The sequence below is a fragment of the Macaca thibetana genome, chromosome 12 (genome assembly GCF_024542745.1).
Source record: "Macaca thibetana thibetana isolate TM-01 chromosome 12, ASM2454274v1, whole genome shotgun sequence".
NCBI lineage: Eukaryota > Metazoa > Chordata > Mammalia > Primates > Cercopithecidae > Macaca > Macaca thibetana.
Window position 1 is genome coordinate 53087848 of NC_065589.1, and position 21447 is coordinate 53109294.

Below are 21447 nucleotides of genomic sequence, written 5' to 3' on the forward strand. Positions count from 1 at the left end.
AGAGAACTCACAGACTTTCATTAGAGAGAACACAAAGAAATCATTTATTTAAAGATCCGACTAAATCCAAAACAAGTTCACAAAGCCAACAGAAATTCAAGATACATAGACATACATAGCGAACATTCTCAAGTCAATTTCAAAATGTTGAAAGCTATTTAGGCAATAAAGATCACAAACTTTCCGCACTGCCAAGGTGAGGGAAATTACATTTCAAAGGCGATTCCAAAAAATCTAATCAAGACTTTCTTCAGGATCAGTTTTTGGTATCCACATTTCCTCAGTATGTGTAATACAGGTGCCTGTCTTGGGCGTACGGATAAACCCAGAAGGCCACGAGCAAACATCGTGATTAACTTTAAAGAGTTTAACTTGCACCCCTTGTATGATGCCACAGGATAGAATACTATAAACCGCCAACCTCACAAGATGAGTTACAGTTGCCATGGGTTAAATTTGCTGCCTGGAAAACAAATTTTAAGTCCTGCACCCAGAAGGGTCTGGGAATGGGCCGCAACAAAGACCAAGCCAGAACACCCCGAGCCCAGATCAGCTCAGAGAACGCGCTCCACGTGTGCGCGCCTGCCAGCCCGGCTTCGCTTCCCGCCCGCGGGGAGCGCCCTTAGCTGCACTACAGCGTTCGCGCCCGGACCAGGACGAGTAAAGGAGATGGGGGCCCTCAAGCCCTCGAGAATATAATAAATACCCGTTAGTCATACCACACTACCTTCCTGCTAGCGCGAGGCAGGCAATTACCATCCACCAGCGGCAAGCAGCCAGCGTCTCACCCGGAGCGCAGGCCCGACCCCGCACTCGCACCCAGCATGCGCGCGGCAGAGCGGGTACAAGGAGCGCGGCACTTAGTCCCGTCTCGCCCGGGGGGAACGTAAGATTGGCGCTGCTCGCAGCCAATCCGCTGGCAGCGAGTCTGTCTGTGAACGCTTGCGCAAGCTACGCAGCGCCCGGCCTGAGGGCGTGTATCCGCGGCCGTAGCAGCCCGGCTGGTCCTGCTGCGAGCCGGCGGCCGGGAGTGGGGCGGCGGGTAAGTGGGCACGAACACGACGGACGCTGTACAGTCTCCTTCGTCCGTAGGGAACTGCTGGTGGCCTAGGGTCGTCCTGAGAGGGAAAAGTGAGGTCCGGCTGCATCTGCGGCGCCCTGCGTGGCCGTGCGAGCCGTGGCCTCAGAGGCTCGTCCCCTACGCAAATCTTCGCTGTCTTGCCAGGGTCCTGACGTGACGTGCGGCTGCGAGAAGGAAGGGGCGGGTTGGGGGAGGTGCTGAGGTGGTAGCAGCGGCGGCCTTTGCTGCGTTTTCTCTGTCCCAGAGGGCTCAGGCAGGGGGAACTCCCTTGAGGGGCCGCTGCGGGTCGCCGTCTCCGGAGGCACCGGCGAGGGCAGAGCCGACGGCCTCTTCACGGTCTGTAAGGTCATTGTTTACCAGTCGCGGGGCAGCGCGGCAAACCTGCTGGGGAAAGGTTTTCTGGTTGGAATAGGATGAGTACCGCACCAGCTTTGCCTTCCAGCTGAGATGTAAATTTCAGGCCTCCATCCTGTGGAACGTGGGAAAACTATCTTGAGTGTTGGCATGTTCTAAGTAGTTTAAAATAATGTATGATAAATGATGTGTGTTTAGACGAAGGATTTACACATACAAATTGGAGACTCTCGCGGTCTTAGTGTAACTAACTTTTCGTCCCCTTAACCTTTGATGCCTGTTCTGTGCGTCTCTAGAGGGGAAGGAGCATTATACTCTGGAAGCACTTGCTGGATGGGGAAAAGAGAAGTTCCTCTCCGTATGCTAACTCCGTAATACAAGCGTTTGTGTATTTTAAAATCACAACTGTTCCAAATGTAATCTAGCCTCGTTTTCCCCCTCCCTCGGATGATAGGTGTTCTTCAGGACAGTTTTATTTTAAGGAATTCTTAGACCCAAGTAAACACCATCATTAAAAGAACTGGTAACTATTATCAGTTCTTCCTTTGGAGTCCATCTTAAATGGAAAGGAGATGGGAAAAACTTTTTTAAAGAGAAGAAAGAAAACTGAAGTTTTTTAATTGACTAGAGAAATATTCAGAAGACTCTTTATTTTCACCTAGATGTATCACAAAATTGAGAAACAAACATTATCCCTTGACCATGTAGATTTTACACCACATTATGTCAACGGCATGTACCTTCCACATTCAGTATTCAGAAAGAAGTGATCTGAACTCTGACTATTCTTTATGGATACAGTAAGTCAGATATAAGAGTCTGGCTACTTGACAGACTGGCTGGGTGAGTTCTGCTTTTTCTTTTTAATATAAATTTATTATGTTGGTAAATTTAGCTTTTGGCTTTTCACGTTGCTCTCATGATATAAGAAAATGTAGGTTATCTCTTTCAGTTTGAATTTTCCTATTTAGTAAAACAGCATGCTAGAAAACAAACTTTAGGAAAGGCATTTTAACTACTTTTTAAATTAGAACCATGATAATAAGTCTTGTCTTACCATAAAGTCAGATGTTGACGATTCTTCACTGCTGTCAGCAGCATCTCTACAAGTAGCATATTTTGGATGGTGTTTGTGTGCTACCTCAAGATAACTAGGAAAAAATAATCATCGTAACACATGTACCTTGTCATGTCAGAATTGGGGGTGTTTAGGTTGCCAGTTATATCAGTGTTGATTCATTTTATTACTTTCCTATAGAGCAAACATGAATGTTGGAGTTGCCCACAGTGAAGTGAATCCAAATACCCGTGTCATGAACAGCCGGGGTATGTGGCTAACATATGCATTGGGAGTTGGCTTGCTTCATATTGTCTTACTCAGCATTCCCTTCTTCAGTGTTCCTGTTGCTTGGACTTTAACAAATATTATACATAATCTGGTAAGAATTTCACATTATACTAAACACTTAAAAGTTTTAGGTTTAGTGGTTGCCAGAAATTAAGGGGCGGAAGGAATGGAGGGTTATTGCTTAATGGGTACAGAGTTTTTAGTTTTGCAAGATGAAGAGAGTTGTGGATGTCGATGGTAATGGTGATGATTGCACAACAATATGAATGTTTTTAATACCACTCAATTATACATTTAAAATCGCAGCACTTCGGGAGGCCAAGGCGGGTGGATCACAAGGTCAGGAGTTCAAGACCAGCCTTGCCAACATGGTGAAACCTTATCTCTACTAAAAACACAAAAATTAGCTGGGCGGGGCAGCACATGCCTGTAGTCCCGGCTACTCTGGAGGCTGAGGCAGGAGAATCCCTTGAACCTGGGAGGCAGAGGTTGCAGTAAGCCAAGATTATGTCACTGTACTCCAGCCTGGGTGACAAAGTGAGACTTTGTCTCAAAGGAAAAAAGCATCTAAGATGGTAAACTTTATGACGTGTGTTTAAACACAGTTTTTAAAAAAGCTTAAGGTTTTGTGATATGTACAACTTAGTTTTTTTAACAGCTTTTTTTGAGATATAATTCACATGCAATAAAATCCACCCATTTAAAGTGTATAGTTTAGTGGTTTTTAGTATATAAGACTTAATTTTGAAGAATTCTAATCTGGGATAGAATTTTCTTTTTTCTTTCACACTTTATTTCAAAACTGGGCCTTTTTCTAAGTAAGACTTTTTTTTTCTCATTGTATAAAATCTAGAAAATAGATCATTTTAGTTTCAATCCTTGTTAACTTATCTATCTAAATTGTATAAGTATTCTTTACTGTTTCAGTATTTAAGTGTTGAACTTAATCATATCTTATGTGATTCAGGATCTTATGGTGTCTTAGCTGCTGCTTGTTGAGTATCACTCTCTTGTATTAGTGCTAACAGAGTAGCAAAGTTTTGACTGACTCTACTGACCATATAATGCAGCCCTGGAAATTGCCTTTTACAAAAACAAAAAATCCTGACAGCGACTTTTCTAGTTTTAATAGCCTATTAAAATAACGTGAAAAGGAGGAAATAGTTACTTGAAAATTTTAATTGAATCCAGTTTAGCAGTACATTTGTTGAAAGATATTTTTTAAAATTAACTTAAAGCATTAAGACAGGAAAACAGGAGAAATTGATTTTTTAAAATTAACATTTATTTTGGCCAGGAGCGGTGGCTCACGCCTGTAATCCCAGTGCTTTGGGAGGCTGAGGCAGGCAGCTCACTTGAGGTCAGGATTTCTAGACCAGCCTGGGCAACATGGTGAAACCGGAAACCCTGTCTCTACAAAAAATACAAAACCTTAGCCGGGCATGGTGGTAGCACATCTGTAGTCCCAGCTACTCGGGAGGCTGAGATGGGAGAATCGGGAGGCTGAGGTGGGAGAATCGCTTGAGCCTGGGAGGCGGAGGTCACAGTGAGCCATGATTGTGCCACTGCACTCCAGCCTGGGTGACAGTGAGACCCTGTCTCAAATAATAACAATAATAATAATATTTATTTTCTATCTTCTGGAGTATATTTGAAGTTGACTGGAGGAGGACAAGAATGATGTGCTGGTAGACATGATAAATACGTGTCCATTTAGTCCATTTTATGTGATAGACTTTGTAAGGGCAAAAGATGTTTTCTTTTAAATAGTGACTTCTCTGAAATATTTTGCACTAATCATCTCCCTTTTGTTGAAACTTCCTTTGGCTTCCATAGGATCACTTTCACCGGCATGTATTTCTGACCTTCTCTTTCTTCTTATGGAGTCTTCCTTCTCTTTTCCTCTCTTAAATATTTCTATTCCCAAGGTTCTTTTCTTCATCTCTTCTTATGCTATGTATTCTACCTAGGTTACTTCATCTACCTATATTTTCAGTTTCTACCTGTAGAATAAGGATGCTCCTATTTATTTATATCACCAGATTACCTTGCACCTTAAACCAAACGAGTATAAATGGAACTTATCTTATTCCTGATTAGTCCCTTACCACCCACAATCTGCTCCTCTGACTTCACCACTAATCTTTTCTAAAGGCCAAGCCGGACAGCTAAATGTTAATGGTAAAGCAATTAATACACAGGTTGAGCATCCCTAATAGGAAACCCAAAATAGAAAATGTTCTAAAATTCGAAACTGTTTTAGCACCAACATGGTGCCACAAGCGGAAAATTCCATACCTGAGCTGACAGGTTGCAATTAAAATGCAGTCAAAACTTTATTTCATGCACAAAATTATTAAAGATAACCATACAAAATTATATTTAGGCTGTGTGTGTATGATGTATATGAAACATAAATGAATTTCATGTTTAGACTTGGGCCCTGTCCCCAAGATATCTCATTATGTATATGCCGATACTCCAAAATCCAAAACAATCCAAAATCTGAAACACTTCTGCTCCCGAGCATTTTGGATAAGGAATACTCAACCTGTAACGTATAGTCCAAACAGACTGTTTAGAGAGTAAAATGGAGCTCTGGTAATAACTACTACAAGAGAATAGGTATAATCAGAACCATCCAATGCAAAGAAGAATACAAAGTCACCTAAGTCTTAGGATAACTTTTCCTTTATATTCCATATCCAGTTTGCTCAGAGCACTGCCTTCTACTGCTTTACTCTCAACTTGATCCCCATACCCTCATTTTTTCCACAAGTAAATTACTCGGATAAATCAAATGGTCTTCTTGATGCTTCTCTACCCTTCTGCATTACAACTTGGCAGAGTGATGTTTTAAAAATGCGTGCTTGCTCAAGTCATACTCTTAAGTCATTCAGTGATTATCCACTGCAGTCATGGTAAAATCCAAGTTTCTTGTGTGACATATAAGACCAGTTGATAACAGTGCAGAAACAAGGAGACTTCACCTTATCTCAACCATCTCTAAATACAGGCTGTACACTAGCAATAAAATCATCTGCTCTCATTTTATTGCTTTGGCTTAAGCTATTCTACTATATTTTCTTTTCACCTGGACCAAGTACTCTTTTGTTTTTAAGAGACTGGCGTGATCATAGCTCCTCCCACCTTAGCTTCCCAAGAAATTTGAGGACTACACATGCCGCCATATCTGGCTAATTTGTTTTTATTTTAATAGTGATAGGGTCTCACTATGTTGCCCAGGCTGGTCTTGAACTCCTGGCCTCACACAATCCTTCTGCACCAGCCTCCCAAAGTGCTGGGATTACAGGCATGAGCCACCATACCGAGCCATTTTGTTTTTTTTACAGAGACAGGGCCTCATTCTGTTACCCAGGCTGGAGTGCAGTGGCATGATCATAGTTCACTGCAGCCTCGAACTCCTGGTCTTAAGTGATCCTCCTGCCTCAGCCTCCCTCAGCTAGGACTATAGGTGTGTGCCACCATGCTCATCTGATTGACTGATTGAGATGGGGATCTTGCTATGTTACCCATCTTGTCTCAACCTTCTGGCCTCAAGTGATCCTTCTGTCTTAGCCTCCCAAAGCATGAGTGAGCCATGGCACTCAGGGCCTACTTTTATTTTTTTGAGATGGAGTATCTCTGTGTCATCCAGGCTGGAGTGCAGTGGCACAATCTTGGCTCACTGCAACCTGCACCTCCCAGGTTCAAGCGATTCTCCTGCCTCAGCCTCCCGAATCGATGGGACTACAGGCATGCACCACTACACCCAGCTAATTTTTGTATTTTTAGTAGAGGTGGGGTTTCACCATGTTGGCTGGGCTGGACTTGAACTCCTGACCTCAGGTGATCCACCTGTCTTGGCCTTCCAAAATGCTGGGATTACAGGTGTGAGCTACCATGCCCAGCCCTCTCTAGTATTTTAATACCCCTCCCTCCTTCCTGCTCTCCTACAGCAAAACTGTCCCTCCAGGAATCTACACAACTCCCATGCTGCATTCTTTTATCATGTGGTTGTCATTGTTTTACAATTAGCAGTTTATCTCTTTATGTTTTAATTTTTGTATCTCTAAAGACTTATTTAAATGTTTGCTGAATAAGTTAGTCTTTTTTTTTTTTTTTTTGAGACGGAGTCTCACTGTCACCCAGGCTGGAGAGCAGTGGCCTGATCTCAGCTCACTGCAACCTCCGCCTCCTGGGTTCAAGCAATTCTCCTGCCTCAGCCTCCTGAGTAGCTAGGATTACAGGTGTGCACCACCACGCCTGGCTAATTTTTGTATTTTTAATAGAGACGTCGTTTCACTATGTTGGTCAGGCTGGTCTCGAACTCCCAGGTGATCTGCCCGCCTTGGCCTCCAAAGTACTGAGCATGAGCCACCACACCTGGCCAAGTTAGTCTTTTCCATTCTCCAATGGCACATGTATTAAGTATATTTTAGAAGCCATCCCTGCACCACTACCACCCCCTAACCTTGTTTCAAATTGGTTGACCATGGACAAATGATTGGTAATTAACACTGTATAGAAAGCAAACCTCTGATTTATTTGTTATTAGTTCACCACACTAAAAACTTAATTAGCCATAGGAGTTGCAATTACATGACTCCAAATTTAAGTTTCCTTTGAAGATAGCCACAATAAACCAATTAAAAATCTGAAATATATATTGAATGCCTTTAAAAATGAGAAAATGGACCTAATTGTTACACCCAGTTAGAAAAATAGTGTATTTGCCTTTCTGAAAGAAACCTACAGTGGTTGTTTTATTAAGTGCTACCTCATCCTTAGAGGTTATGCTTCACAAGATTCTTGGCCCAGCTTTAAAAATGAATGATTCATTTTGATTCAGTAGGTATTAGTAAGGACTAGCCATGAGCTACATACTTTTGTTCCCTAATTCTTTTAATGTAGGAATAATGATCACAAACATTTTTATATAAAAATAATTTAAAACATAATACTAGGGCAGAAGATATATGGCCAGATAAAGATTTTATTATTTTTCACTGAAAAGATGTATAAAATAAACTGTTTCGATATTCTAAACACAAGTTAAGTCTATATAGTTTGAAAGAAATAATGAGAGGATGATTATTCTTTTAGTTTCTAATATGTATGTGGTCTGGAACAGATGTTCTTAACTTTTTGGGGGTCCTATACCCCCTGAGAATTTGAAAACATACTTTCTGTTTTATAATTCACTTTAAAGCCCATATAAAAATGGTTTTGTAGTGCTTACAGAATAAATAGTCCTTGGCATAATGTCATCTTCCAATATTTCTAATGTTGGAAGTGTCCAGTGTCTAATGTCTTGCAGTGTCCCGTGCTTATTCCTAGTGTATTCAGGCTAATGGGAAAACAAACATCATTCAAACAACTCTAACACGATATACCGTACTGTAATCGTATTTTCAATAAAATTGTATACAACTACATAAACAGGAGATTATTACTAATGAGGTAGGTTTTCCTAAGGAATTGTTATTTGAGCTGAACCTTTAAGAATGAGGTAATTAATGAGGTAGCATCAAGACTTTTGCCACAGCAACAACGAACCTTTCCCTCCCCTGCCATTTGCTGAGTATTCTGATTGTACCTTTGATAGCAATTTCTGCCCTACTTTCTAGCTGTTTATGCATATCTTTTTTTCCTTACCATCTCTTAGAGGATTAAATTTCTCCAAGGCTTGGGTACATCTCATTCAATTTCATATGTGCGTGTATGTCCTGTGTCTTGTACATATAAGCCACTTATTAAATATTTGGTGGGTTAAATCCAATTGAACATGAGTCCTTTCCTCCATAGCTTACGTGTTATTGCAGCTAAACGACTTCTGAATTGCCTAATGGAAAAACTAGGAAGTAGACTAAGCCTTGAAAGGAAGGGCTTGGTTAACTTGGTATCATACAAAATTTCAAATCCGTAATTTTTCTACATAATCATTAAAAGCTGAGGTAGGAAAAATGACATCACATTGTGGCGTTTGGAAGGAAAAATTTTGTGTCATGATAGTATTTAGGCATTATCCTTTTACAGTGTCTCAAGCAGTGATCCTGAATGAAACACTGCCTATCAGTCTAAATGGGTATCATAATCTCAAGGAAACCAGATCTACTATATATTGGTTTTATTCTATCCTAACTATTAATAAAAATGTTATATGTTTCATATGATCTGACAGATCTGACAGAATGGCTTTTAGTAATGTTATTTGCTTTGAGTTTTAAAAACTGACTTCAGAAGAAACACTATTGAGGCACAATGGCGATTTAAAAAGGGAATTGAGTGGAACATTATACCTATTATATCAAACTATTTTTGTTGCTTTGGAAGAGAACTATTAAGGCAAAGGCAGTCATCATATTAAATATCTCAAAACTATTTTTCCCGATAGATTTTAATCATTTTATTGTTTTCTACTAGTTTGTATGTCTTCATCATTTTTTAAGTATCATCAAATTTACTAATATACCCTGAAGAAAAACCTCCTGTACATTGGGGAAAAAGTAATCCTATTTCCTAATAGGAAAAGTGTAGGAAAATCTGAATGTAAAGATACGAAGCTACACTGATACTTATTTTCAATTTAATGAAAAGAAATGCAAACAGGTTACTTTCAAGTGACCTTTTACAAATTCTCATTTAATAATAATTTATATACCCTAGAAAGTTCTATTTTATTATAATGAAACTGGCCACAGCCTTTCACTATTATCTGAAAGCACGAAATGAACTCAGCTAAATCCCACACTCTCTCACAAACAGCTTGGAACCTTGTTAATGCTACTGACAAAGACTAATTTTGTATTTAATATTGTTCATTTCTACCCCCTTGCTTGTTTTCCAGGGGATGTATGTATTTTTGCATGCAGTGAAAGGAACACCTTTCGAAACTCCTGACCAGGGTAAAGCAAGGCTCCTAACTCATTGGGAACAACTGGACTATGGAGTACAGTTTACATCTTCACGGAAGTTTTTCACAATTTCTCCAATAATTTTGTAAGTGGCAGAAATGTTTAGGTATGAGGAGGATTGGATAAGAGGAAAATATCCTTTCATCAGATTGAATTGGAATTAGAAACAGCATTTTGTTGAAAACTTCTATCAATAAGTGGCACCTCGGATAGAATATAAATTATAGACAGAATTTTTAACAAGTTGATAATAAATTAGTTTTCACTTCAGTCAGTACATACGAAGACAATATTACATGCTAATCAGTGCACCTAGACATGTAGGATATAGAGGTCAAATGTATTCCAGCTCCCATTCTTAGGTTTCATATAAGGACACAAAATACATAATCATATTCTATATTGCACTGTCAGATTAATCTCCCTAAGCAATGATTTAGACAATCAGAAGAATTTCACTGGCCACCTAACCTATTAAGATATTCAGACTCCTTGGGAAAGAGTATGGTTTCGAAAAAAAGAGGTCAGGCTTTCATTACAGGACAGACCTGGGTGGAGTCCTATATATATCATTCAGCCAGCTTGGTTTGCTCATATATAAAATTCTAGCTAGTGATACCTAATTCAATACTAATGCTGTAAGAAATAAATGAGATAATATCTACCTGGATAGCATGTAACCTGTATCTGGTATCTAATTTCTTCCTTTTATCTGATGTTCTGCACCTTCCAGAAAATAATTCTTACCCCATTTTCCCTTGATGTAAATATTTTATCCCCACCCAACTCCTACCTGGCCTTCTAAGCAGCATTTCTTGAATATTTCATGTGTAGTCCTATTTCTGTCTTTGTTCAAATCATATCTCCTACCTGAAATGCCGCTTCCTTTTTTCCCCAGCTTTATTGAGGTATAATTGACAAATAAAAAAAATGTATATATGTTTTATTTTGTCTCTCCAAAGAATTTATAAGTGCATGGATTGCTTTGAATCCCACAGTAAGTACAGTGGCCTACACATAATAGAGGTATTGCTCATATATCTTAATACTCTGTACCATCTAGCTTAAACATAATAATATCCATGATAGTGTCAGCACAGCCTGGCGTAGCACAAAAGACATCCTGGAGGTGGATGTTGGAAATCCTTATGCTAGAACTTAAGAGAGAATAGGCTTTAGATATTTAAGTAAGGGAAGACATTTTTCAAGTGAAAGGAATAAACTGATCATAAAATAATGGGGTCCTTTTTCCTTAATTTATAGCCCTTTGAGGAAATTTTGAACTGGTTTAGTCCCATATAAAATTAACCTCAAAGAAAAGTGTCAGTGAGGTCTAATAAAAATAAACGTAAGCTACGTGGGAAGCTGAGGCAGGAGATGGTTTGAGCCTAGGAGTTGGAGGCTGCAGTGAGCTCCAGTCACATGCTGTACTCCAGTTTGGGCAACAGAGTAAGACCCGATTTATTAAATAAATAAGTGAATGAATGCATGCATGCATGTAATAACAAAAATATTGGTTATTCAGATGGCCCTGAATTTGGATTTTGGCTCAACCCCTTTGAAGCTCTGTGACTTTTGGCCATTTTCTTCAAAGGCTCAGTTTTCTCATCTGTAAAACATTGAAGATTGCATCATAATACATGTAAAACGCCTGACATATTCTGAAGTTTTAATCACAGTTATCACACAAAAGGTCAACTGAGATGTACCTGTGTACAGTGTCCATATTTCTCAAAATATATTTTTGACCAGGTATGATTTCAAATATTCTGATTAAATTGCTTACTTAACTGAAGAAATAGCATTAAAGCCATCTATATAGCATTAAGACTTTTCAAAGTGCTTTCACATTTTCTTACTTAACTATTTGTCAGGTAGGTGTGACATGGAATGTTATTCCAGATTTTTTTTTTTTTTTTGAGACAGTCTCGCTCTGTTGCCCAGGCCAGAGCGCAGTGGCGTGACCTCGGCTTACTGCAACCTCCGCCTCCCAGGTTCAAGCGATTCTCTTGCCTCAGCCTCCCCAGTAGCTGGGACTACAGGTGTGTGCCACCATGCCCAGCTACTTTTTGTATTTTTAGTAGAGATGGGGTTTCACCATGTTGACCAGGCTGATCTTGAACTCCTCACCTCAGGTGATCCGTCTGCCTCGGCCTCCCAAAGTGCTGGGATTACAGGCATGAGCCACCATATTCCAGATGTTTAGGTAAAGAAACAGACTCAAATGCATTATCTTGCACCTAGTTGGAGTTAAGAGCTCAGGTTTACACCCTAAACTACTATCTTGTAATACAGGTCTCTTTCCAATATAGCTGTTGGCAAATAAATGTTGTCACACTGATTCCCACCTGGGTTTTGCATACCATCAGAGGGTTGTCTAAGTTTTTGAAAGAGGCAAGTAATTTTCATATAATCTACACACAAAATTTGTTTAAAAGACAAAAAGGGGACATATGCTAGGTTATAGTCAAAAGAACCCATTATAAGATTTATTATTTCTAACCTATCCCAGATTATAGATTAAACCTGTAATGATGGTGGGAAATGAAATGAGTTTGCTAAATGCAAGTGATGTCCTATTTTGTTCAGTAAAGGAAGTATAAATTTAGTCTTCAAATACATGAAAGCAGGAAGAAAGAATTTCAGAATTGAATATGGTTTACACTCGAGAAAGAATATTCTGACTAGTTTGCAAAATAGGTGGAAGATTGTAGGATTTCTCAATGTAGATGGTTCTAAAAATGTATAAAATTCTCTGACTGTGATTTTTTTGTCATACTTGGAAGTAGCTTCTCTCTTCTAACCATATTACACAAGATATTTATTTTCCCTTATGAGAAACTAATGTCAGTAAAGATTTTTAGAATACTTTCCCTGTGTACTGCAAAAATAAACACCTAAATAGAAACTAATTTCTTAGTTATGAACAAATAAGACATGATGTTTTATTCTTTATATCTTATCTGTATTATTCCGTTAGTAATCAGATGATGTGTCTGCACCTTGATATACCCGTAGGTGAAACTAAACATTCTGGACTTGGTGATTTATGGTTTTAAAGGTGCTTTAGGCTTGGGGCTTGTTAAAACAAATTCTCAGTTGGATATCCAAAAACATACATGCATTTGATTATTAAAAAGCAGCTGGAATGGTACAACAGTGTCTTTCAAGTTACCAGTTAAACTGGTTACAGAGCTGCTCAATCAACTACAGTATGAAAATGAGAACATCAAAAGGGCAACTAAATATTTATTTCCTTCAAAGATAGGAATTGTACTAATGAACTAAAACCCCATTTTTCGGAGCTTTGCAGTAGAGGTTTTTAACCTGTGAGTCATAAAACTTTTTGAGAATAAGATGAATGCTTTGAATCCAGATCTCTCTCAGAAACATACATGGAAATACAGAACCACACCTGTAATTACAGAGGGCATATGAACCCTAGTTTGAAAGCCTTGCTTTAAAGGATGCAATGTGTTCTATTAAATGTATTTAATACAATTACAGAAATGGAAAATATGGACCTCCATTAAACAAATTTTTTAGTTCCCAATGAGATAAAACTTGGGGCCAAACTAAAATGGTTCCTTTTATTTTAGTGCTCAGAAATAGTTTTATTTTTAGGTATTTATGCTTTAATGGCCTTTTTTTCCTACCTTTAAAATTGTTTAAGTTCTAAGTAATTTTATTTTTGGATGTTATATATATTCTTAACTTTTATCTCTACAGATATTTTCTGGCAAGTTTCTATACGAAGTATGATCCAACTCACTTCATCCTAAACACAGCTTCTCTCCTGAGTGTGCTAATTCCCAAAATGCCACAGCTACATGGTGTTCGGATCTTTGGAATTAATAAGTATTGAAATCTTTTGAAACTGAACAAAACTTTTTACAGCTGCTGAATTTCTTATAAGAAAGGAGTGGTTATAAACTGCACTGTTTCTGTGATAATGTGAAATTAAGAAGTATTTACATTGGAGGGCCAATGGTTGGTCCTTCAAGTGCTGTTTTGAAGTGCAGATTTCCATTAAATGATGCCTCTGTTTAATACATCTGGTATATTTCTGAAGAGGGGCTTTATAAGCAGGCTGGGCAGGCCCAGCTTATAAGTTCAAGGGCATCACAGTGAGGGTGTAGTAGATAAATTCAAGGAAATAAGAGATTTGTAAAAAACTAGGACCAGCTTAACTTATAATGAATGGGCATTGTGTTAAGAAAAGAACATTTCCAATCATTCAGCCATGGTTAGTTAAAGCAGACTTACATGTAAACCGGAATCATCTCTATACAAGTTTATTAAAGATTATTTTTATTACTATACATATTTCTCTTGTTTTATGTAAGAGGATGTATATCCTTTTGTTTTATACAAGCCATTTCTCACTTATGAGGGTACTTTTTTGGTTTTGCTGGCTCAATATTGTGTATTGGTCAGTGAGGCCATTTTTACATTTATTACATTACAGAGTTCATGGAGGTTCACCTTTGTGACTGATTGGTGATAGAAAATAGCCAAGTATCTGACAAGCAGCCTCTGAGTCAGTGTTCTAATTTTGGAACAAAGCGGGTTTTACTGCTTTTCCAGACACAAGGCTGCTAAACCAATTAAGAAAATAATTTATTTCTTTCAAGCAACTGAAAAGTAATGGTAATTTAAAGGTGTCTGCTTATTTGGTTGAACTATTTAATTGGCAAAGTTTGTCATCATTTGAAAAAGGAAATATAAAAGAACCACCATATAGCCAACCTGTGGCAGAAATGACGTCTCTAGCAATAGTACCAAAGTAAGTAATGGAGTCTTTTTTGGCAGGTCTGCAGTAAAAGATAACATTTTCTTTTCTTAGTTCTCCTGCTCTCAACCCCCATATTTTGCCCATGAATATTTTGCCTTTGAATACGGGGGTTTTAGTATATATAGCCCAAAATGGTAACTGTCTCCAGAACAGCAACCATATTGAATTCTTGTGACTTAGGAAAGCTTCCTATAGTTGCTGACATTAATTGCAAGAAATAACTATATACTACTTTGAGAAGTAAACATGTCAAAAAAAACCAAGTTCAGATATGGGACAAAATTTAAAAATTCAGTAACATTTATAAACATAATTGAATGAAAAGAATTATAGACCAACTTAAACATCAATTCGTGTCAGTAAACTGACTTTGGGGGGTAATGATCATTGTTTTGTACTTCAAAAGTATTGAGTTTAGAAATCAGTTGTATGATACTACCTTTGTATGTCTGTCTTTTCCCATGTATTTTTAAATAACTGGTGATCCATAATTTAATAAAATTTTTCCTTGGTGTAAGATTATTTCAAAAGCTCTCCAAATTTAGTCATCAAAATTAAAGTGACATTTTTCAAGTTTATTTTTAAGCAACTGAATTTGTAAAATTAAAGTAACAAAAAACATTCATTTTTCTTTATTTTAAAGTTCATCTCAAAAGGCTTACATTTTTTTAACATACTTCAGAGACAGAAGTCTCCCTCTTACACATGCTTTCTTCACTGCTTTCTCCTATCAATGCTTTAAAAATATTTACTCGGTAGATATTTGAAGGGCCCACTCTGTTACAGGAATTATGTTAGGTACTGAGGATAGTCTGTAAACAAGACAAACCAACTCCCTTCCCTTTGATGGCTACATTCCAGTTTCAAACAAAATCTATAATGACTATTACTTGGAACAAAATAAATTGCCATGCCATAAATGCTTCAAGTCAGGAGACATAATGGCAGTTTCTAAGGAGTCATGAGCTCAGAAATGCCACTAATTTTAGCATTCATTGGTGGGTATTTCTTGCAGCAATTATTACTGTGGAGTTCTAGTGATGATTTTCTGTTTATCTTATTCCTTCTATAATTATTTATTGGAATCTTTTATAAGGAAGATTTGTCTATTCTCCCTCATTTACTTATTTATTAAATCACTTACACTCTGGGCTCATGGATATTTCATTCTTTGGGTTATATAATCCATTATGATTTGTTGCTCAAATTGTCCTCCAGCTTTGACCATTAGGAGTACTTACAAGTTGACTGCTGTGTCCCTTTGACCTGCCCCCATCCTTGTTCTAGGTTTATGGTACTACTGTCTATTGAATTATAAAGATCCTAAGGGGCATAATAATATCTCCTTGACTAACACCTATGTGAATTAGCTTATAGAGCTATATGAGGCTAAATTAGAGAAGCCCTTGGACACCATGTAATTCAACCCCCTGCCTTAACTTTTTTTTTTTTTTTTTTTTTTGAGATGGCTGGAGCCGGGTTTTTTTGGTCTCCCAGGCTGGAGCACAGTGATGTGATCCCAGCTCACTGCAACCTCTGCCTCCCGTGTTCAAGCAATTCTCCTGCCTCAGCCTCCTGAGTAGCTGGGATAATGGGTGTGTGCCACCACGTCCAGCTAATTTTGTATTTTTAGTAGAGATGGGATTTCACTATGTTGGTCAGGCTGGTCTCAAACTCCTGACCTCAAGTGATCTGCTTGCTGGGCCCCCTACCTTAGCTTAAATCTTCATTAATTACCACCCTTCTGTTTAGTTCTGTTTTAATAATAATATTAATAGAAGAGGACTTATAAGACAGTATATTCTAGTTTTGTAATGGAATTTACAATTTGTTGTATATTGAGTCAAAAATCTAATATTTACATAACTCTTCAACTATTTAAAGATAACTTTTAAATTTGTGTCAGCAGCATGGAATAAATATTACTAGAGCCTTCATCATTTTCGATATGATATGGTTTCAGATTTCTCCCACTATCCTGGTAATTCTGCTCTAAGTTCCAGTTTATTCCTTATTATATAGCACAAGAGTTAAATACAAGAGGTGATCAGATATGCTGTGAAAGAGTACCACTTCCCCTGTTCTGGATGCTTTTTTTTTTAACACTGCTTAATACCACTTTAGTTTTTTATTTTGACAACTACATATCACTGATTCACTATGTCACTAAAATCTTAAATCTTCAATATATAGTGCTGTTAAATTATGATTACCCTTCACATATTAAATTGATTTATTAAACCAAACTCTTAAGACATTTTTCCTATAGAACTCCATCTTGTTAGATTTTAGTTTATTGATTCATCTTCTCTAGCTAAAGCTGAATCTTGATTTTCATGCAGTATATTTCTCCTGTGTCTTCTATATTATGTATGTCATCAGTAAGTATCACATAAAAATAGCCTTATGCTAGTCATGAAGAATACAAATGGAGCAACCCAGTGTCAACCAGTGCAATTTAATAGTCTTTCTAACAGGATAGAAAGAAAAGAGTAATTCCCAAAACAGTAACACGGATACTACATGTCGATGTGAGAAATGTGAACAAGTTCAGTACTAAAAAGACATGTCTAGGTAAAATACCCTAAAAGGAGGTTTGGAGTAGTGCAAGGCAGGGGAGGGGAACGTAAGTGGAATAGCAGAGATAAACTCTCTATTATGTCAGAAAGAAAATAATGAGATGTATCACATTTTACTCCCTAATCTCAGTTCCAGGTAAAAATGATCCAGTGATTTAGCAAGTAGTTTGTTATGTTGGGTTTAAAATTTTTCATATAGCTACAAATGAACGCAAGAGAATTATAAACATCAAAGTCAGAATCCTGAATATATCAAGTATATAGAACACAGGGCTTCAACTCTATTGGATGATTTTATCTCAAGTTGAATGTTGGCCTCACAGAAGTTGTTTATAGTATTTCCTTTTTTCAAAATCTGAAACATTTCATAATTAGAAAAACAGTAAAAAAAAAAAAATTTGAGTTTTCAGTGTAGTATTGTAATTTATTTCATTTCTTGACACATATTCAAGCCCTTGATAAACAATGGTTATAGAATGACAGGTGTAGCTCTCAAGTTCTAACTAATGTTAAGTTTAGCAGATAAAGCAGTTTATCACTGTGTCCGTTCACTCGTACTGCATAAGTATGTGTTGATAAAATAATCTTAAATACAAGGATTTTAGTAAAGAAATAAGCTACTTCATTAACATTGTAAAATAAATAGTTTTAAGATATAAAGTATGAAAGGAATTTTACAGTGTTTAAATTTTCTGACTTTCCAATTATGCAATTATAAATTTTTATTGACAATCTTATTTTGAAAACCCCCGAGTTTTCAAATATTCTGCATTTATGTTGACCACTTTACCAAGATGATAAAACATGTAGTATTTTCCTCATTTTATAATTTTATAGTGAGAACAGAGAAGCCAGATGATTTATTAGTTATTGCTGGTAAAAATACAGAGATTCTTTGAAACATTTGTCTCTCCTAGAATTCTCATCAAACCATATGCTTCTAACACATTACTTACCAGTCATGGGGAGTATGTGGGAACGACAGAGACTCACCCTCTCCCTTGCCTGCCAAAACCACACATAGACCCACACACTTAAAAAATAAGGAAATAAGATCATCTAGTACGGAGATTCCTCAAAAATTAAAATTATATCCAGAAGTGAAAGCAGGAACTTGGACAGATATTTGTCCATTTTTGTTCACAGCAGCATTATTCACAATAGCCAGAAGATGGAAGCAATCCAAGTGTCCATCAAGGGATGAATGGTTAAAAGAAATGTGACATACACACAATGGAATATTATCCAGCCTTAAAAAGGAGGAAAATTCTGATACATATTACATCCTGGATGAATCTTGAAGACATTATGACGTGAAATAAGTCACAAAATGACACATACTGTGTTATCTCACTTTTATGAATTCCTAGAGTAATCAAATTCAAACAAAGTGGAATGGTGGTTGCTAAGGGTTGGAAGGCAGAAGGAATGGGAGCTTATTGGTTTCTGGGTTTTTTTGTTTTGTTTTGTTTTGTTTTTTGAGATGGAGTCTCCCTCTGTTGCCCAGGCTGGAGTGCAGTGGCACAATCCCGGGTCCCTGCAACCTCTGCTTCCCGGGTTCAAGTGAATCTCATGTCTCAGCCTCCCACTTATCTGGGATTACAGGCATTCATCACCACACCCAGCTAATTTTTGTATTTTTAGTAGAGACGGCCATCATGTTAGCCAGGCTGGTCTCGAACTCCTGACCCCAGGTAATCCGCTCACCTCAGCCTCCCAAAGTGCTGGGGTTACAGGAGCGAGCTACTGTGCCCAGCTGGGAGCTTACTGTTTAATGGGTACAGAATTTCAGTTTGGGAAGAAGAAAAGGTTCTGGAGCTAGATGGTAGTCATGGTTGCATAGCAATGTGAATGTACTTAGTTCCTTTGAACTTAAAAATGGTTAAAATGGTAAATTTTGTTATGTAAATCCTACCGCAATAAAGTTCACAAAAGTTAATTTGTAAAAGAAGCATAATGGCTCAGTAAACAAAACCCAAAATATCTTCCAAAGACCTGATTGACAGTATTACCACTGATGAAAGAATGTTCCACATCAAGAGATACTGGTCAGCAAAGAAAATTTAAGAGGAGAAAGGATGGGCTGGCGCAGCGCGGTGGCTCATGCCTGTAATCCCGGCACTTTGGGAGGCCAAGGCGGGTGGATCACGAGGTCAAGAGATGGAGACCATCCTGGCCAACATGATGAAACCCCGTCTCTACTAAAAATACAAAAAGCTGGGCGTGGTGGCGCGCGCCTGTAGTCTCAGCTACTCGGGAGGCTGAGGTAGGAGAATCGCTTGAACCCGGGAGGCAGAGGTTGCAGTGAGCCGAGATCACGCTAGTGCAATCCAGCCTGGCAACAGAGCGAGACTTCGTCTCAAAAAAAAAAAAAAAAAAAGGAGAAAGGAAAATGGCAATGTATTTTTAGCACTAGCCAACTCAAAGAATGTAAGACACATATGTGACTCAAGTGAAAAGGGCTGCATCAGGCTTGAAATATTAGCCATTAAAAGCACCAAACTCATGTCTATTGTTTCCATTCCATATTTACCAAGCAATCTTCTGATTATAATGTGGATTTAGCCTTCATTGTAATTTGGTCAATAGAAGGAAGATAATGACCGGCAAACTCAACTATCCTAGCTCCTCCATAATTGCATTTCTCATAAACGAATATATTAGTATTAATGGCTTTTACACACCATTTTATTAGCAATTTGTGGTGGGTAACTCAGTACTCCCAAGTCTAGTCACTTCCAGACCTGATAAACCAATTTCAAGCCTATAAAATAATCAGATATTGAAACTTAAGTAATCATACTATGGGCCTGCCAGGCTGTGCATACATCTGTGGCAAGCAAACATGGCTTTCCCCAAGTAATACCCCTCTCTGAATGCACTTTCCATTCACATTTCCATAATTCTGTATTGCATTTTGTCTTCTGCCTATAGACTCAGATCCTTGAGAACAGACAATGGACCTTATCTGTATGCTTAATAACTAATAAAGTTCCTAGCACAAAGGAAATAACCCAATAAATCTGTAATAAATGAAAATAAAACCTAACCTAGTAGAACATAATTAGGAAATAAATATTGAAAATTAAGATTTGGGCCAGGCGCAGTGGCTCACGCCTGTAATTCCAGCACTTTGGGAAGTCGAGGCAGCTGCATCACGAGGTCAGGAGTTCGAAACCAGCCTAGCCAACATAGTGAAATGTCATCCCTACTAAAAATACAAAAATTAGCTGGGCATGGTGGCAGGCACCTGTAGTCCCAGCTACTCGGAAGGCTGAGGCAGGAGAATCGCTTGAACCCAAGAGGTGGAGGTTGCAGTGAGCTGAGATGACACCACTGCACTCCAGCCTGGTGACAGAGTGAGACTCCATCTAAAAAAAAAGAAAAAGAAGATTCTTCTATGTATTAATATGTAATATGTATTAATAATACAATTTTCCTCTGAAGGCTACAAATGGAAAGTTAGACACGCAGTATCTGAGACAAAATAAGCATATCTAGATACAGCTGGAACTCTTGATTTATGTTAAGCTTACGTAGGCCATATTTGTTGAGAATGCCCATGAGTGGCATTCTAGCTGTATCTGCATAAAAGTACAGACAGGACTCAGCATACATGCCTTTCCCCCAATAACCCTCTCCTATGTTATAATAAGAACATACAAAATGTACACCTTTGCTAAATACATGGGACTTGTATAAGTGCCACTTCACATATATTTGGTCAAGGGAAAGATAAAATTCCTTACTAATGTGCCCTAGAGTTCTCCTGTTTCACATAATACAGCATTTGGACTCAACACTGGCCAAGAGTGCCTAGATGAGGAATCTACCAATGATAGCACACACAGGATCTTGCTTGTCTTGACAGCACAGAAGAGCATTGGGATACACCTGCTGAACATAATTGGAATTGTAAGAAAAATAATACCTGATGTGAAAGGTTTTATGTTCAAACTGGATTCCAGTGTATAACAGAAATAACCTCTGACCCCTCTAACAGTATGACTAATTTTTCTTAACCTTTAGGTTTTAATTTTTCTTTTTTTCCTTTTTTAGGCCAACAGTGCACCCTAGAGAAAATGTGAGTTATTTTCTCTTCTAGCAGTTAAGAAAACAGACTCCAGTGCCACCAGATGGCCTGACTTCTAATCCTAGCTTTGCTTTTCCTAGTTGTGTGACCTCCAAAGCACCCAAAATCTGTGGCCCAGTTGCCTGTAAAATGAGGACAGAGACTACTTCATGGGATTGTGAAAGAAATTAATCTACAACAGGTGCCTGGTACATAGTGCCACTTTATCATTATTTTTATTGTTATACATAAATGAAATTTTTGAAAAACACAAATTCCAACTAAAAAACCTCAACCATAT

The 21447-nt window shown here is 38.0% G+C and overlaps 3 protein-coding genes and 1 long non-coding RNA gene across 16 annotated transcripts in view; 2 read left to right on the top strand and 2 right to left on the bottom strand.

Moving 5' to 3' along the window:
* Positions 1-974, bottom strand: part of PMS1 (PMS1 homolog 1, mismatch repair system component) — a 141385-nt gene extending 140411 nt beyond the window's left edge. For 7 of the 10 annotated variants that reach the window (XR_007718310.1, XM_050751866.1, XM_050751861.1 and 4 more), the window contains exon 1: positions 728-974. The gene's annotated coding sequence lies outside the window, so the exon portion shown is untranslated. Of the gene's footprint in view, positions 1-719 lie in introns of all 10 variants that reach the window. The other 3 variants (XM_050751862.1, XM_050751864.1, XM_050751869.1) reach the window with 3 other exon arrangements.
* LOC126932770 (uncharacterized) lies at positions 19-1431 on the bottom strand. Its single transcript, XM_050751929.1, has one exon. The coding sequence runs from the start codon at positions 1429-1431 to the stop codon at positions 1108-1110; it is 324 nt and encodes a 107-aa protein (XP_050607886.1). The 3' UTR covers positions 19-1107.
* On the top strand, positions 941-14433 carry ORMDL1 (ORMDL sphingolipid biosynthesis regulator 1). Of its 4 annotated transcripts, XM_050751923.1 has the most exons (5): positions 1328-1417; positions 2144-2278; positions 2694-2874; positions 9634-9785; positions 13430-14433. In XM_050751923.1, the coding sequence occupies exons 3-5, from the start codon at positions 2701-2703 to the stop codon at positions 13563-13565; spliced, it is 462 nt and encodes a 153-aa protein (XP_050607880.1). In that variant the 5' UTR covers positions 1328-1417; positions 2144-2278; positions 2694-2700; the 3' UTR covers positions 13566-14433. The 4 variants fall into 4 exon arrangements, with proteins under 4 accessions (XP_050607878.1, XP_050607880.1, XP_050607879.1 ...); XM_050751921.1 differs by lacking the exons at positions 1328-1417; positions 2144-2278 and adding an exon at positions 941-1042; XM_050751922.1 differs by lacking the exon at positions 2144-2278 and having other exon boundaries at positions 1334-1417.
* A 6538-nt stretch (positions 14434-20971) lies between these two features.
* LOC126932776 (uncharacterized) lies at positions 20972-21446 on the top strand. The gene is made up of 2 exons (XR_007718312.1): positions 20972-21158; positions 21248-21446. It is a non-coding gene; the product is annotated as an uncharacterized LOC126932776 (long non-coding RNA).
* The last annotated feature ends 1 nt before the right edge of the window (position 21447 follows it).